At 38.9% G+C, this 16,897-nt stretch overlaps 1 protein-coding gene across 1 annotated transcript; it reads left to right on the top strand.

Moving 5' to 3' along the window:
* Positions 1–8,007: 8,007 nt before the first annotated feature.
* Positions 8,008–9,382, top strand: uts2r3 (urotensin-2 receptor 3). The gene has a single exon (XM_055047508.1). The coding sequence runs from the start codon at positions 8,101–8,103 to the stop codon at positions 9,229–9,231; it is 1,131 nt and encodes a 376-aa protein (XP_054903483.1). The 5' UTR covers positions 8,008–8,100; the 3' UTR covers positions 9,232–9,382.
* The last annotated feature ends 7,515 nt before the right edge of the window (positions 9,383–16,897 follow it).

The following is a 16,897-nucleotide window of genomic DNA, read 5'->3' as shown; positions in this document are numbered from 1 at the left end:
CAATGTATTTTAATGGATCGTTAAGTGATGTAATATGTAAATGAGGTCATGAATGACTATAAAACAAGAGCTTTGTTAGAAATATTTAGTATGTTATCTTATGTTTGCTGTGATCTTATATTCACTGTGTTTGATGTGTTCAGTGAGTTTTCAGCTCCTGCCTTGCAGCAGAAGGAATCAACGGGAGCTGAACTGAGCCGTCAGTCTGCACTCAAGATAGCAGAAGAAATAACTGCAGAAGCGGCAACCTATGGAACTGATTTGAGATAACAGAATAAGATATGTATTTAGGGCGGATTGGAGATGGTAAGCAGGTTCCTGTCCGTCTTTCTTGCAAGAAAATTTAAACTCGCTTGTCTTTCTCCTTTTTTGTGTAGTGTTTAAATGTTTTAGGTTGTTTGAACCTGACAGGCTTCATCAAGAAAGTCCCAATCTGAGTTCAAATCTCTGCATGGGGTCTGTCTTTCTGCACAGAGTTTGCACGTTATCAATGCCTGGGATTTCTGCTGGGGTGAAATTTCAAAAACATGTCAGGTAGGTTAATTGGTCTTTGTGTTGCTATGATGAGTGTGTACATGCATGATTGTGTGTCCTGTGTATCCTGTGTGTCCTGTGTATTGTGTGTCCAGGTGTGACCTGTCTCTCTCCAAATGACTAGACAGGCACCAGTCACCCGTGGTCCTGCAAGGACAAGAGAGTATAGAAGACTGATGAATCATTGTGAAGCAGAAGGAAAATCGCATCTTTTTTTAAAACGCTTTTTAAAACAAAGATCTCAATATGATGGTAAGCATTTGAATTCCGTCTCTCACATTCAACACTTGGTTGGAAGATATCCTGCTAAAACTGAAACTGATATTTTTGTGCATTTTTCTCTACAAAATAGCTCAGTTCGGGGGGGATGGAGGGAGTTTCCAAGGCTTGCCACAGATACTCATTTATATACTTTGACTGGATCATTTTTCTACAAGAATATTCTTCATGATCCATATCATTTTATGGTAGCTCTGGTTGTATTTTGTTGGACAATCTCAAATATTTTGCTACTGGTTTATAAAGTACACAACTATTAGTTCAATAAATCAGACCGATGTTTCTCAGATTGAAAATGATAAAAAATAAATGGTCTACTTTTATAGCGCTTAGCTTTCTAAGTGCTATAAAAGTAGACTTTTTTTTTTTTTACAAAACAAGAGCCTTCAAAAAGATATTAGACATAATTTTCACTAAGCTGTGGTAATTAGTCTGATGTGACATGAAAATTATATTTTTCTTCCGCAGTACATTTTTAAAAAATCACTGTAATTACCAGAAACAGATGTTTAAAACCATCAGTCCATCATGACTGAGGTTAGTGAATATTACTGAACGCTGAAAAACCAGGAGCTTAAAATTTGAGGCAGGGGTAGAAAACGACAAAGCAGCCAGATGAACTAATCAGAGGAAATGTGCAGAAAGCAGGAAAACTGAGGGGAAAAGACTAATGAACATAGAGGGAGCTGAGCTGGGATCTGGAAACCAAAAAGAGAAAAAGGATGACAATAACCTAAGAAAAACACATTTAAATTTGCACAGAACAAAGGAATTAGCTCATGTCAAGTCCCTTCAAACAAAAACAAACACAGAGACGTTAACTGAATATGGGAAGACTTGAAAATGAACCAAATGCAAACACAAATTAAAAACAAAACAAACTCCTGTGGATGGTCAAACAATGTGCCATTTATCTAAATAATATGTTTCACTCAGTGAATTGAAACTTTAAATGAATTCAATTTTCAATAATATCCTAATTTATTGTATATGGCTATGCTCCAGATAGGCTTGAGACTGGCTCATGTGAACTCTGCTGATGGTACAAACTGAACCTCACGAGTAACACGTTCCAGGTTGCTTCATGGTAACACAAAGTCCAGATGAAATGCTGCAGAATATGAGGGAAACGTGGATCCCATAGAACAGTGTGTGTTCTCTGCAGACTCGCTTTAGGTTCAGGCCCACAAGACGGATTTCAGTTTGGACAGAAGAATCTGCTGAATCAACTCCAGAACAGAAAACAAAGAGTGGAGACTGGATGACTGGATGATCCATTTTTCATATTTAGGATCACCACATCAAGACAACCTTAGTTTGGTTGCTAATTTATATATCTACATATATTTCAGGATATTCTGCATCCCGTCAAACAATCGAAAAATAGTGTAAAAATAATTGTTTCAATAGTACAGCATGTCCAAAAAATGTTGTCTTCTAGATAGCAAAGCTACAATTTCAACTTTGTTCGTGCACACAGGTAAAATGTTACTCTCCTTGCTTTATGACCTCATGTTGTAGCTCATGGAAAGCACAATAGATATAAGAAATTGATGTAAAAATATTGATTATTTCTCCTGGAATTCTCCTGGAACTTATGATAGGCTAAATTCACCTTCAAGAGTGAAAAATGTTTTGAGAAATAAAAGTTGAACCACTTTACCAATACATCTTTTAAAATCACATCAGAATGGAAACTTCCTCTTGGGTTTCATCATAGGTTTTCTCTGAATCTTTTAAAGTGTATTTTACCAGCTTGAAAGAGAGCTAATCTTGTTAAACACTACCTCTCTCAATGCTGCAGGATAAACTCCTGATTTGGGTATCGAGGGGGTTGGAGGTGGGTGAAACAGGGGATCAATAACTCATCACAAGTCGAGATGCAGGTTGGTACAGCAACCATTTGTCACCTATAAAAATGTCCGCCCATTTAATCAAGTCTATTGTATACTGAGGACAGTCAACTGGCTGGCAATTTGTCAGGCAGTTTGTTCAGAAACAGGTTAATTAATGAAATGAAAGGGGAAAGCAAAGACGGCCAGCAGGAGGTTAGGGAGCTGTTAGGCGTTTACGTGTGGGAGGATTTGTCATATTGTGACTGTCTTCTGATTGCTGATGCAGAAAATAAAGACATGCAGAAAAATGAAGCTGATTTCCTGCAGGAAGGCGTAGTCAAATCGTGACAACACTAAACTCCGTCTTGCTCTTTCCAGACCATCTTCATCAAATCTGACAGAGCTTGTGTTTATTGACTTGTGGGGGTGGAATACTTATGGATTAAACAATTTATAGATTTATATTTGTAAAAACTAAAAAAAAAAGAGAGAGAAAAGTATTGTTTTACTTAAACCTTATTATGCTCTGCTTTGTGATGGTCTATAAAATCCCTTCAAAAAACATTGTAGTCTGTGGCTGTAAAGTGGCAAAATGTGAAAAATTAAAGAAAGATTTAGCTCACTGTAAATGAGAGCTCAGCTTAATTTTATTAATTAATTAATTAATTTTATTTATTTATTCTTTGAGGGGCTCAAAGAACTTTTTATTTCACATCTGACTGAAACTAAACATAGATTTTTTTGTTTTACAAGCACAAAATCAAAACTGCTAAATATTTCACATTGTTGGAGAGAACAGCTTAGTGTTACCCAAAGTTTGATTTCTATTTTGTCCCCAAAAGATAAATCATTTAGTGTCTATTATGTCTAAGATCAGTATTTAATCATACCATAGTTACCAAAAAGCAAACTAAATTTGTCTTTAACTCAATTATTAATTAACCAATATGAATTTATGAAACACATTTAAACAGCAAAGTGCAATACAAAGAGTAAAAGACAAACATAAAACCAGATCAGCAGGGAAACACTTGTGCTACAAAGAAAGTGTTGCATATACATATATAATGCTTTCATGCAAATACATAACATTTCTATAAGGATGAAAGAATTTACACAAACACAGATGTTTTACACAAAAAGCCAATAGCTGCTATTTAGAAAAATATATGATTTTGTTTTTTAGAAACATATCCCAAACATCCAGATTTAATTTGTTGGAGTGCTTAAGGTTAATAGAGTAAGTAGAAAATATGTCTGCAGCTCAGATGCAACAATCATTCTTCCAGCCATTAATTTCATCCTGATAATGTTTCCATCTCTCATCTTCTGATCTGATTTGCATATAAGACTGATGCAGGCTAATTAACTGAGAGAAACACACACAGTCCAGGTCAAAGCTCCAACATGGAGAACATTGCTCAGATAAATGTAATTTAAAAAATTACACTGGTTGCCTCCACTGGTTGAGATTGATGTTCTCTGACAAATACAAATAAACAGCCCGCAGCTCCAGTTTCTTTCCCCTCCATCCATTTTTTTCCATGACTACATATGTTAGATATAAACAAAAGTGGATGTATGATACCTCGCTTCACAGCTTGTAAACATTTTCCTCCTATTTTCCCTCCTGGTTTTACTTCTTCAGGTTTCTCGTTACGACAACCCTCCTACATTTCCATTCGATAAGCCTTCCTATAGGTGCATGAGGGGGGCAGACCTTTCTCCCCTTTTTTGGCATGCCTGTGCCAGGTATTTGCACAAATTCCTCACACCCCGCGGGGATAGGTATGTCCACCTCTTCCCCCTCCATCCTTCTTGAGTCTTTACTGCCTGTCTCTGTCTGTCTTTATGTACGAACTGGACTAGCATGGACTCCCCACCGGCACCGACACGAGGCGCAGGCCTCACATTCTGCAGTCACAACTTAAATCATTTCCAAGCCGCCCGGCTTCTCGAAGCTGGCAGACTGCAGCAGTGGGTTTGACAACTGCTGAGCCAAAAACAACTCGGCTGGTAGCAGGCAGCTGGGATCTGCTTCTGATATCTCCTGAAAGGCCGGTTTATTCAGTGATGCAGTCAGAGCGTCCACCAGTAAAGCCGCACTGTCTCCCGCATGGAAAGATGTTGATCCGGGCCAGTACATTGGATAGTTAATTTCCTCTACAGTTTAAACACCAGATCATGGTATAAATCCCCTTGTGAGGGTTGGACAGATTGAGTGCGAACAAGAACTGTTGTGGTATTGACTTTGGGCCAGAGTTGAACTGTTAGTTATGGAGGTGCGCCACAAAATGACAGCAAATAACAGCAACACGAGGCCCCTTTCTGAACTTCACACATGCAATGAGGCGAAACTGAGCTTAAACTCCATTTGAACATATTAAAAAAAAGATTTCGTATCACAAAGAGTTCAGTATCGTCTGAATCTGCTTCAGATTGACTTTTCTGTCTTTGTGTTTTCCCAGAAATCTACCAAAAGGTCAGACTTTGGGAATTATCTTGAAGAATTACCTGGAATGTTTCTAATGAATCATGTATGTCTGAAACTTTGCAACACTTTCACAGCAGTGACTTCAAAGAGAAACTGTTTTTTTAAATTTTTTAAATAAAACAAAAAAAACATTTAAATGAATATGTGTCTATTGACAGTGTACAGAAGTACACTTACTTTTTAATTCCAAACAAACATAACCTATTTAAATACAAATATATAATTTTATGTTATAAGAGAAAAAACCCATTGCATCCTTCTGAAATCTTGAATTAAAGATAATCAAACATATTTATTTGAAAATAAATGCAATTCAATTTCATCGGCCACACCCAGGCCTGATTATCAGCAGTCTGACAACACAAAGTAGGAAAAAAACCTGTAAAAAATTACATGTCAATGCCAGGATGTTTGGGTTATGCAGGAATAATCAGATTATCTTCTTAATCCACAAGACAGTCAGTCTAAGTTCACAAACAACATTAATGACAGCAATATCCTGCTAATCTATGAGACTCTTCTGATTTCCCTTTGGGAGTAAATTGCAACTAGCAACCTTAAAATGGACACCATGCATCAATGGTTATATTTTACCAGTACTGGTACTGCGTCATGAAACATTAACATTAAGTGTTTAGGTAAAAAGATTTCACATATTTTTCATTATAAAAAATAAAAAATGTATGAATTTTCAATAAGCAAATCAACATAGTTCCTCTTATGAATCACTGTTTCATAAAAGAACAGAAACAAAAACATTTCTGTTTATGGTCATTTTTATTGGCGCGAATGTAAATTCTTCCAGTAAAATTCCCATTTAGACTTTACGCTTCACTGAAACTATTAGAAAGTCATCAGACTATGATCAAGAGTATGATTTAATGTCGCTGTAAAGTACAGAGGAAATAAAAACAGACAGAAACAGAATGCAACTTTAAGTGTTTCAAATTCTTACAGGACAACTCAGAGGCAAAGCAGCGGAAAGAAAAGCAACATTTAAGGTGAAAGCTGTCAAATCATTAAAACAGATTTCAGTCATAGGCTAGATTACTTAGGAATAATGAAGTAAAACATTGTATTGAATTAAATATGTTCTCACGTTTAGAAGCCCCCCCTTTGATTTCTCATCCCACCCCTTTGTGTGACTCTCACACTGGATCCTCGGACTGACTCAGACAGATCAGAGACTGAGGACAGACACAGAGCAGCACCGAGGACTAAACCGCACAGCCCAAACTTCACATGAAGCCCAGCTTCTAATATTGCAAACCGATCCTCCTCATCTGAACGAGCCAAAATGAGAAGGTTTCAAGATGGGAACTGAGTGGTTTCTACCCAGGAACATTATTTTGTAACAGCCAGGATCTCAGAAAGTAAGTTGAAAATTATTTAAATGTCATAAAATGTGTTGAATTCAGATGCATTTCAGTTAGAGTATTGGAAAATATAGGGGTTTTCCCCCCCTCCCACAAATAAATTAAAATTTGCATTTTACTATAGCTCGTCAATAAAGTACATTATTTAATATGGTCTTCACGCTATTGAACATAATGCAACCAGCATTATTTTTCCAACAGAAGTTGTTTAAAATGCGAGAGTTTAATTTAACTAGTAAATTCTTTTGGATTGTTAAAATGCTGATTGTAAAAATATAAAACACAGAGATATAAGGCGGTGCTCTGTATGTAATCAGACCCGTAAAGGGAGCCGCGCTGTGGCCGCCCAGGTCAAAGGCCGAGTCTGTCAGCCTCTTCCTGGTGTCACGACGACATCCCTGCACAGAACTGTGTGTTTTGAAGCGAGCATGCTGCTCTCCTCTTTCCAAATGAGTGTTTAATTTTTTTTTCAACAGAGCGCAGCGCCAGGCTTGAGTCCTGCTGCGTTATGACTCGGCAAATTTACACGCACCGGTCCCCATCCAAACCACCGCTGCGCAAAAGGAGCGCAAGAAATCCAAACAAAACCGTCGGCCATTTATAACCTGCTTGCTAATAAGATCCACTGTCTTTCATGTTCCGGTACTGCTTCACCTAATTGCTGCCCGACTGTTGACCTAAAGGGGGAGGTTTTCCGTGCAGATTTACCGTCTTGAATTGAAGAACCCCCGGCCAACGCGGGCTCCCCGTGTAACAATAAAACCGTGATGGCCGTGCCAACCAGCGCGGGTTTCTGCTGGAACATAAACCATCCTGGATCTGCTGACATTTTCATTTAATTATGTTCATGTGACTTTCTTTACATTGTCTAGTGTCGGAGTTTGAATGGGGGTAAATCAAACTGAAGCAATTTGGAAACACAGATTTTTTTTAAAACACAATTTTCCACAAATATATTCCACAGAAAACGTATCTATCCTGTTTTTTAAACAGGAACTTTTAAACAGGATAAACAGGATATTTAAAAATCTAAAAAGAGAAATAAATCAATGGTCATTTAAAGATGGCTAATTATTTATGATAGATATTTATTTTTCGAACAGATGTAGCATTTGTGGATCTAAACAGGTTTTATTTCCCGGGATATAGGATGAAAATGAATCTTTGGATTGTAAAAGTTGCAGACCCCTGGTCTAAGTGGACAGCCATGATGGTTTGTATTTGTGCTTTATACTCTTTCTATATTCAGGTGATGGACTGAATAGGGGTCTGATCTGCATTCATAAAAATTGTTAAAATTAATTACTTTACCCTCCATTTCACAATTAAGCCAATTTTGAATTTATCTACCTTATAAAATATCATATTAAAATGCTTGGAAGTGTGTGACTGTAACATAAAAAACAAGAAGCACAATATAGGCACTCTTAATTTTTCTAGAATCTACAGAAAATAACTGATGTCATGTTCTTCTCTACATCTGCTTTTATATTTTGATTTGCACCACATCACCTGTTTGTCTTTCTTCCTCTCCCACACAGCAGTCTGACGTTTCCCCCTAACCTGCTAACCTTTTAGCATAATGAACCCGTCTTTAGCTCCCACAGCTCTCTACACGCTCACTCCCATCCAGAACCTCTCAGCGTCCTCCTCCTCTCCCTCCATCTCTCCATCGCCCAGCTTTGCCTCCACCGCTCTCTTCTGCTCGCTCCTCTCGCTCCTCTCCCTGCTGGGCATCACAGGAAACCTTTACACTTTGGTTCTCCTTCTGAGGCGCAGCAGAGTTAGGAGAAGACGTGGAGCTGGACTGGCCTGCTGCCTAACAAGAATACCCATCCCTTCCTGTCTTGCGAACTCTGCCTCTCCTTCCTCCCCCTCCTCCTCGCCCTCTTCCACCTCTCTTCACCTCCAGGTGCTGAGCCTGGCGCTTGCCGACCTGCTCTACCTTTTCACCGCTCCCTTCATCGTGTACGACAGCCTGGCGTCCGGATGGGCCTTCGGGGAGCTGGGCTGCCGCCTCCTACTGAGTCTGGACCTCCTCACCATGCACGCCTCCATCTTCACCCTCACCGCCATGAGCATGGATCGCTACAGAGCTGTCGCCCATCCCCTGCGTACCTCCTCCTCCAGCTCCTCTAACCTGCTGCGGGTCACCCTGGCGTGGGGTCTGGCGGTGGCTCTTAGCCTGCCCATGATGATCACCTTGCACCTGGAGGATGGGGAGGACGGCGAGGGACAGCTGTGCGTCCCGGCGTGGGACGAGCAGAGCTCCAAGGCGTATCTGAGCGTGCTTTTCTGCACCAGCATCCTCGGCCCTGGGCTGGCCATCGGAGGACTTTATGCCACTCTGGGCCGACTCTACTGGGTTTCACAGACCCAGGCAGCCTGGGCGAATGGAACCGGCGCGGCGTGCACTCCCCGAGCACCAAAACCCAAAGTTCTGCTTCTCATCCTGGGAATCGTCCTGGCCTTTTGGGCCTGTTTTCTCCCCTTCTGGATCTGGCAGCTGCTCCCCCTCTACCAGCCCGACATGCTTCGGACATTACCGGTGGGGACCCAAGTGACGGTGAACCGCATCCTAACAGGACTCACTTATGGAAACTCCTGTGTCAATCCCTTCTTCTACACGTTACTGACTGGGAAGCGGAAACCAAACAGGCAGGTGCTCGCATCAGCCAATCAGCTCTGCCACAAGGGAAGCCCCCTGCAGTGATGTCACGTCCCCTCCAAGTGGAGTTGACCCTCTACCGTCTTCAGATCAAACTACATTAGTGTCAAATGTTTGTGCAGCAAAAATCTTTATTTGTTTCGCTATAATTTGTTAGGATATTTATAAATGTTTCCAGAGGTCATCAAAGGTCAAACAGCCCCCCCACATTTACAAAATCAAACTAATGTGGTCTTAATCAATTGTGCTTTTTGTGTCACATTTTTGTTGATTGACATCGAATTAGTTTGATTTTGTAGACGTGTGTGTTGGTGTGTGTGTGTGTGTGTGGGGGGGAGGGGTTATTGACCTCTGGAAACTTTCATTAATATGTTTGAAATGATAGCACCACAAACAAAAATGTTTGCTGCCCAAAGTTTGACACAAATTTTGTTTCATTTGAGAAAGGTGGAGTGCACTGATGTGCAGCTCTAAAAAGGTGAAAGGATGCTTCAGAAGTTCCAGTATTGGCTACCAAGGATGGAAGCAATGAGGATGTTGAACAAATGATAGCACTTTGTACGAAAGCCTTATGAAAGGACAATGTTTGCTTTATCAGAGAAAATAGTTGATATTAAATTTTACCTGAGAAAGATGAAAATGTTTTTGAAAAAGACTTAAAAAATGTAATGCTACATCGCTTTGCAAAAGTAACTTTTCCACTTTCTTTGCAGAACCACAGACGTCAGTGTGTGTTATTGAGACGTTGTGTGAAAAATCAACACAAAATAGGGCTTAATTGTGAACTGGAAGGAAAGTGTGGCATTCATTTGAATTAAGATTTAGTGCTTTGCAGAGAGTGAAAGTTTTCAATCATTTTTAATTCTTGCTAACAATTATCAATAAGATTTTGGACTAATCCACTCCAAGATTTCAACATGCTTTGATCTAAACATTTTTAATCGCCATTTTCCTGCTTGAAGGTGAACATTCGACCCAATCTGAAATCTTTTGCAGCCTCTAACAGGTTTTCTACCCTGTATTTAGTTCCATCCGTCTTCAGACCAACTTCCCGGCTCCACAGCATCACACTGCCGGTGCCCTTTAAATGGTGGATACATTGCTTATAAACACTACAACTTTCAGAGTTTTATTTGCAACCATTGTACCATTTTCCTTCCACTTCACAATTATGCACAAATTTGTGGTGGGCAATAACAAAAAGATATTGACCAAAGTTATAAAACACACAGAGGTTTGTGATTTTAATCAGATAAAATGTGAAAAAGTTAAAGGTGTGAATATTGTTTAAAGGCATTTAAACAATATTGGAATTTAAACATGGATGGAATTCCTTATATATTTTTAATTTGTTCAGTATTTAACATAGAAATAATTAAGATCTACAGAAATTACATGTACAAAGAAATGGAGTTGACTGGTTTATGATGCAAATAAAAATAATCATTTTAAGACTGCAGACCAGATGTCATATGTTGCAAATGTGTTGCGTTTCTAGTAAAGCCTCTGACACATTTCTGCTTGTTTCTGAAAAAAAAACTTAGAGAAATTGTTTATTTTTGGACAACTGGTTGTGTCTGACCAGGAACTCAGGCGAATATTTTTCTGAGACATTGTTTGTTGACATAATAAATTATGTTTAAGCATGTCTACAGGGTTTTTGTTTTCTGCTCCCAAACTTTGACATATCTTTAAAAAAACGAGTTTTCTGTAATCTTGACCTGCATGTTTGGGTTTGAAAATGTACTTTTTGTCATTAATCACACAATGTGCTGCCTGGCATTTCCTGCTATTGATGCTGAATTGGGTTTTTATTGTTGCATATATTCCTGAATAAAGGATTTGCTCTCTGTATTTCATACAGTCATTTCCTCCTTAAAGCAGAAGTTATTTTCTAGTTTTGGATCTCGAGCAAACAATACACCATGACACAAACGGTAACAAAAAGAGTTGTCAAGGTTATCCATCACAGTAACAGAAACACCAAGGGAAGAAAAAGAGAAAAATGGAAATTTTGTATTTTAGTTGCCCTGTGTCTTTTTACTTTTCCTGTAAGGGCAAAACTCAAATCTGTCTGTCTGACTCAAAGGCTACACTGCAGATCCTGCTGCTCTTTGACACAGATGAGCAAATGCTGTTGTTTGACAGCAAGCAGAAAGGATGAGGGGGGGATGCTGGGACAAATGGAACAGCGGCGTCGCACTTGCACAGTCAGATGTGCTAAATGTTTGGATGGATGGTATCTGGGAGGAGATGTCTTGGGGTTTAAGAAATTGACCGTGGGATGAGATGTTCGCTGGTTTGATATATTTACGACTCATATCCATCTCCCACACTGGACTGCTGCATACCTCTGAGAACTTTTAAGACGGGAAAAAAAACACACAAGATAATTAATCAACTCCAAAAAAATTTACCTTTAAAACTTTGAGTCAGTCTGACAAAAAAGAAAGATTTGTCCTATGACATTATATATTTTCTACGCTTAATGGTAGGCATTTACTAAAAGGTTTTGATGTAAAACTATTGTAGCTCTAAGCTAAATATCAGAAGAAAACCTCAAACAAAAAAAGTTAATTACATAATTTTTTTAAAAATAATCTGAATACTGCTAATTTTTAAATAGTAATTAGGGTAAAGGTGTTGTTCAAATATATGTATTTGCAGTATTTGGTGTGAAAAAGCAACATAAACTATTGATCACAATGGCTTTAAATAGCCTGAATTCTTCCTTACTAATCCAAAAAACGTGACTGAGAATGAACATTTAGATCTACTTTTAGGTTTAATGTGTTGACATTAAACAGCCTCCAGGAGTTTTGTCTAAGTTTACCAGCGTTTATCAGAAACATAAAAATCACAATAATTTTGGGGGCATTTAATGTTGGATTCAATCAGATCTTTTTTTCCACAATGAGATAATTATACAAGTGAGAACTAAAAAAATGACTTTTTCAAACAAGAATTTAGGGAATAAATTAAATTTATTGAGGATTTTGTCTAAGATTTATGTTCGGATTATAGTCAAGCCCGGTGGTGCCATCTTTATTAAGGTCTTGTTTACTTTTTTCATTTAATTCTCAAAAGGTTGATTATTCCATCAAAACTGGTGAAAAATGGAGAATTACCTCCCAAGTTTTTTAACCTCACCATAAATCCACAAATGGTTGAAGCAGTTAATAAGACAATGAGACAGTTAAATCCAAAACACATAAAACTGGGCTTTAAATGGATAAAGTAAGCTATTATTAAGCCTTTGACATTTTTATTTATTTATTTACAAGTATCTGGACAAAATTTGTGTTGTGGACCTTGTTGATGATTACTAAATGTGGTTTAAGCTAATATGTAAACTGTTTGTAAATATTTGATCCTGTATAGACCAGGAAAAAATGGAAAATAAATTCATACGCATTTGTATTTTTGATTTAAAAATGAATCAAAGTGAAGAACTTGACAGTTCAAATAGATCATCAATGCCATGCATGTATTTTTGTTGCACTTGCATTTGAGTAAGAGCTTTTCATGATGAATCATGGCACCAGGAGAAGCTACAGAGGCCGTTATTCCAGTGTGCCATGTGTTTCCAGTTACACAGTCCGGTTACCTTTGAACATAACGTTCCAGATGCATTTATATTCTCCACAGCCATGTGCAGCCGCACCACAGGGGGCGCTTCTGTTGTGAAGTTAATGCAAAATCCATTCACCTTTAGCAGACAGCTGAGACTTGCACAGCACATTTGTCCATTTTGAATGGAATTTCTCGCAGGCAAAGAGCCAACTTCATTTGAAATCACGAGCTTCCAAGTGAAGCCTTGTGATTCTTGGACCCCTGGGTCATACCACAATGACAGAAGATGGAGGCTTCCACCTCATGTAAAGGTGAAATGCTTCCAAAAATCATACTTTGCAGATATTAAAGCACACAGAGTGGTTTTATTTCTCTGAGTCTGCACACAGGACAGGTTTTTGGGCAGAGCTCCATATATCATGTGATTAAACTCCCTTCAGGTCTGCAGGGATGACTGAGTGTTTGATAAACTTTGAGTACACGATGTTTGGTCAACCAAACAAAATGGATGGAAAATATTGTCTCAGTGGGGAGACCGCCTGATCCATAGACTTGGTGTTGTTCTTGGTTCATACGTTGCCAGCGCCAGCCGACCTGCTCCAATAATAACTTTCGTCCTCCCCTGGAACAGAAGCTTTTGATTTCACCCTGAGACTGAAAGCAGCGTCTTCCTCTCATGGCCGGTGGGGAACGCAAGAGCAAATATTTTCTTTTAGAGCGACGTTACTGTATTCTACCTGAAGATTTTATAACTCCAGCACATGTCAGTTCCTGGAACCACCGAACCTCTTTCCATTCGTCCCATCCCGCCCACTGGGCTCTCCCTCCTGGCCAGTATCAGCGGCTGCAGGTGCCCCTCCCTTGGGCGGCCCGGTCAGGAAAGCACCCCGCTGCGCAGGCGAGACAAGGCCAAAGCCCGGGCCAAATTCATGCTGTGAGGTGCAGAAGAGGCTCCCGCTCTAGACATACACAAAAAAGATTCCCCTCTGGCAAATTCAATCCCCCCTCATCTGTTTTTTGTCTTTTCTGCACCAACTCCTTTGGTACAAAGATGACAGTTCAAATGGTCACAGTGGGCCTTAAAGACGCACAACTTTGCATCTTGCCTTAACTTTCAAAAGTATTTACACCTCTTAAACTTTTTATTGTTGCATTGCCACTCGTGACTCGATGGAGGGGAAATGATACAAGGATTCTTCTCTTTTTTTTTTTGCCCTTTTTTTTCACAAAGAAAATCAATTTTATCTTACCCCCTTTATCTGCAAGTAAATTCAGGTGTAACCAATCGGATTGCATTGCCAGAGGTCGCATATTTAGTAACAATAAACAATTTAAATTCATTAAAACTTCTGCTCTTCTGTGAAGTTTGTTAGAGAACATTTAGTGAACAAACAAGATCATGGACACCAAGAAACGCAGCAAACAAGTCAGGGAGAAAGATGTGGAAAATTTAAAGTAATTTCATAAGTTTTGAACAATCTTTGTAAAAATAAGACAAGTTTTAAGAGTACCTACAATATAAAACTTGTTACTTAAAGAACCTCTATTTTACTTCTCACTTTGTGTTCAGAGAAAGATCAAACCACTGCAAGGATTCAATGAAGTACATGATCCCAAACAGAAATTAAACATTTCTGAAGCAAAAAAAAACAACATATTTCAAAGCCAAATGACAAAAAAAACTTACAATATTTTATTTACCCAGTGTTAATTTTTATAAATGGTGCATCTTACTTCAAATGAAAGTCCTTTGCTGATCCAGTTTGGGCAAAAATTTTGCTTGTTACTCTTTACTGTCAACAATTAAAGCTTCTTTAGGTCAATAACAAACAAATATGAAGTTTTTCTGTTTTCAAATTGCAAACAGATTAAATAAAAGTGATTTGCTTAGCAGACATTTGACTTTAAATAAATCTCAAACAAAAACCTTTAAACAGACCAAAAAACTTCAGATCTAAATTCAATTGCGAATCTGTGTGAAGACTTGGAAATGAATTGCTACCAATGCTCTCCCTGTGACTGAGCTTGGTGTATTTTACAAAGAAAATTTGACAAAATTGTCAATCTCTAGATCTGCAAAGCTGGAAAATATTTCCGACACACCACAGTTTTCAGATTTTCGCGCATTAATAAAATTGAAAATCATTTATTGTTTTTTCTCAACAAATGGTTTTTATTCACCATTGTGTTGGTCTATGGCATTGTTGTGAGATGCGACATGAGGACATGAGGAAGAGATATGAATAATTTTTCACAGTCCTGTAAAGCAGTTCCTGGAAAACCAACCAGCCTCTCGTGTGAAACACACGCCCACATTAAAGAAAAAAGCGTTTGCAATTACCTGCCTAACAGCAAACTGTGAAAACCAGGTTCTTACACTGTTTCTTTGTCCAACGCCTCCCAGACGCGCCCTCCTCCCGTCATGTCCCCTGATCTTGCACCCCGGTGTCAGCCGCCGGGATCAGGCGGACCCCTCCAGAGGTCAAGGGGTTACATTAACCAACACACAAGTTACAGTTCGCACTCCTGCTCCTACCACAGGACGCCTCTCTTACGCCGTCTCCCTCTCAGCGTTTGCTTTGAGCTTTCTGCTCTCACAATGTACCTCCTGCAAGTTGGCACTCCTGTCAAAGCAGGCGTCAAGGGTCTGCTGACCTCTGACCCCACATGAACCCCAGGGTTTCACTACTAGACCAGAGATCTGAGACAAAAAAAACTGACCTGTAGTAGGTTTTTCAATTGAAATTTTTCCAAAATGTATCAATGCCTTGATGACTAAGAGGAGGAGCTTACAAAACACCACATAAGTGTCTTCACACTGCAAATCAAACTCTATTAGGGGAGAACAAAGGTGATGGAGGACACCCTGAGAAATGTACAGCACATTTCAAACCAGACAAACATTTTGTGACAATAAGCATTTAAAAAGGATTTTAAGGATTTAAGAATTTTAATGTCCTTTTAAGGACTTTTAAAGACATTAATGGTTTCCATATCAAATCTGCTTCTATCATATTAGCTGTCTGTCTGTAATATATATTTTTTGACTGTTTGTGTTTGACAGTGTAGACTGGGCACTCGTCTGCACAAAGATTTGTAGATTTGTAACACAAGAAAAGAATTGGGACTAAATATTTAAAGAGCATCCTGAGCAAGTGGTATATTATTGCAATGCGTAATATTTTGCAAAGTTTATAATTTTTTCAGCTGGTGCAGTTCCAGCAGATTACTGCAAAAGCAACCTACTTAATTTGTCATCACTGTTGGTGTTTTTTTTTTATGAGAATGAGCATCAGACCGAAAAAAAGGTTCAACTTGTCATGTTTGTGCATCTTTGTCATTTGTGGTGACTGTGGGAACTATCAGACACTGTTTCTACTCCTATAAGTAAAACATTAGACTTTGTCATCTCACAAAGTCTAAAATAACTTTGGATCAAAGTGTTTACGAATGAGGTCGCCATGCAACTATGCAGTCATAATTCCCAGATAAATGATTTGCCTTCAAATGTCTGCACAACATGTACAGTATGTTACTCAACAGGTTATTCCACTCATCTGTCTGTGACTGAACTTGCAGCTCAGGTGGACGAGTAACTGACCCAACCTGCTAACTGTTGTCCCAGACAGGAGGGACTCTGATAATCTCGATGGCTCATCGCTCCAAAAGACGCTCTGCTCACTAGCTACACTGTGAGGAGTTTACACACTGAATGAACTACTTCAGTTCAGCTGGAACTAATTAAAATGCATGTCAATAAAATGTTAATTTGCTGTTGCATAAAGTTATTGTAAAAATATTCTAGTACTTTAAGCACAGAACTGAAAGGAAAATTAATATTAGGTGAGTTCTTGGGGTAAAATGCAGCCATTATTTAGAGAAGAAGCCTTATTATTCTAAGGCATATAACAGATACCCAGAGAGGCAGGTTGTTCAATCATGTCACTCCCCCCCAAACAGTGTTCTCACTTTCCAAGGTAACTTGGACCTTTCTCTGAGCTCCTGGGTGGCCAGTAATCGCACACCAGCCAGGGTGACTTTGCATAAACAAGCAACCTGCGCAATCTTAAAATGTGCAAGTATGATGCTGCGGCCTGTGACCCTAAACATGCAGCAACATGCAGGAAGTGACTGCCAA

This window comes from Poeciliopsis prolifica, unplaced genomic scaffold (assembly GCF_027474105.1).
Source record: "Poeciliopsis prolifica strain line A6 unplaced genomic scaffold, Auburn_PproV2 SCAFFOLD026, whole genome shotgun sequence".
In the NCBI taxonomy this organism is placed as follows: Eukaryota; Metazoa; Chordata; class Actinopteri; order Cyprinodontiformes; family Poeciliidae; genus Poeciliopsis; species Poeciliopsis prolifica.
Note: the sequence above shows the minus strand (reverse complement) of the source record. Positions and strands in the feature narration are given on the sequence as shown.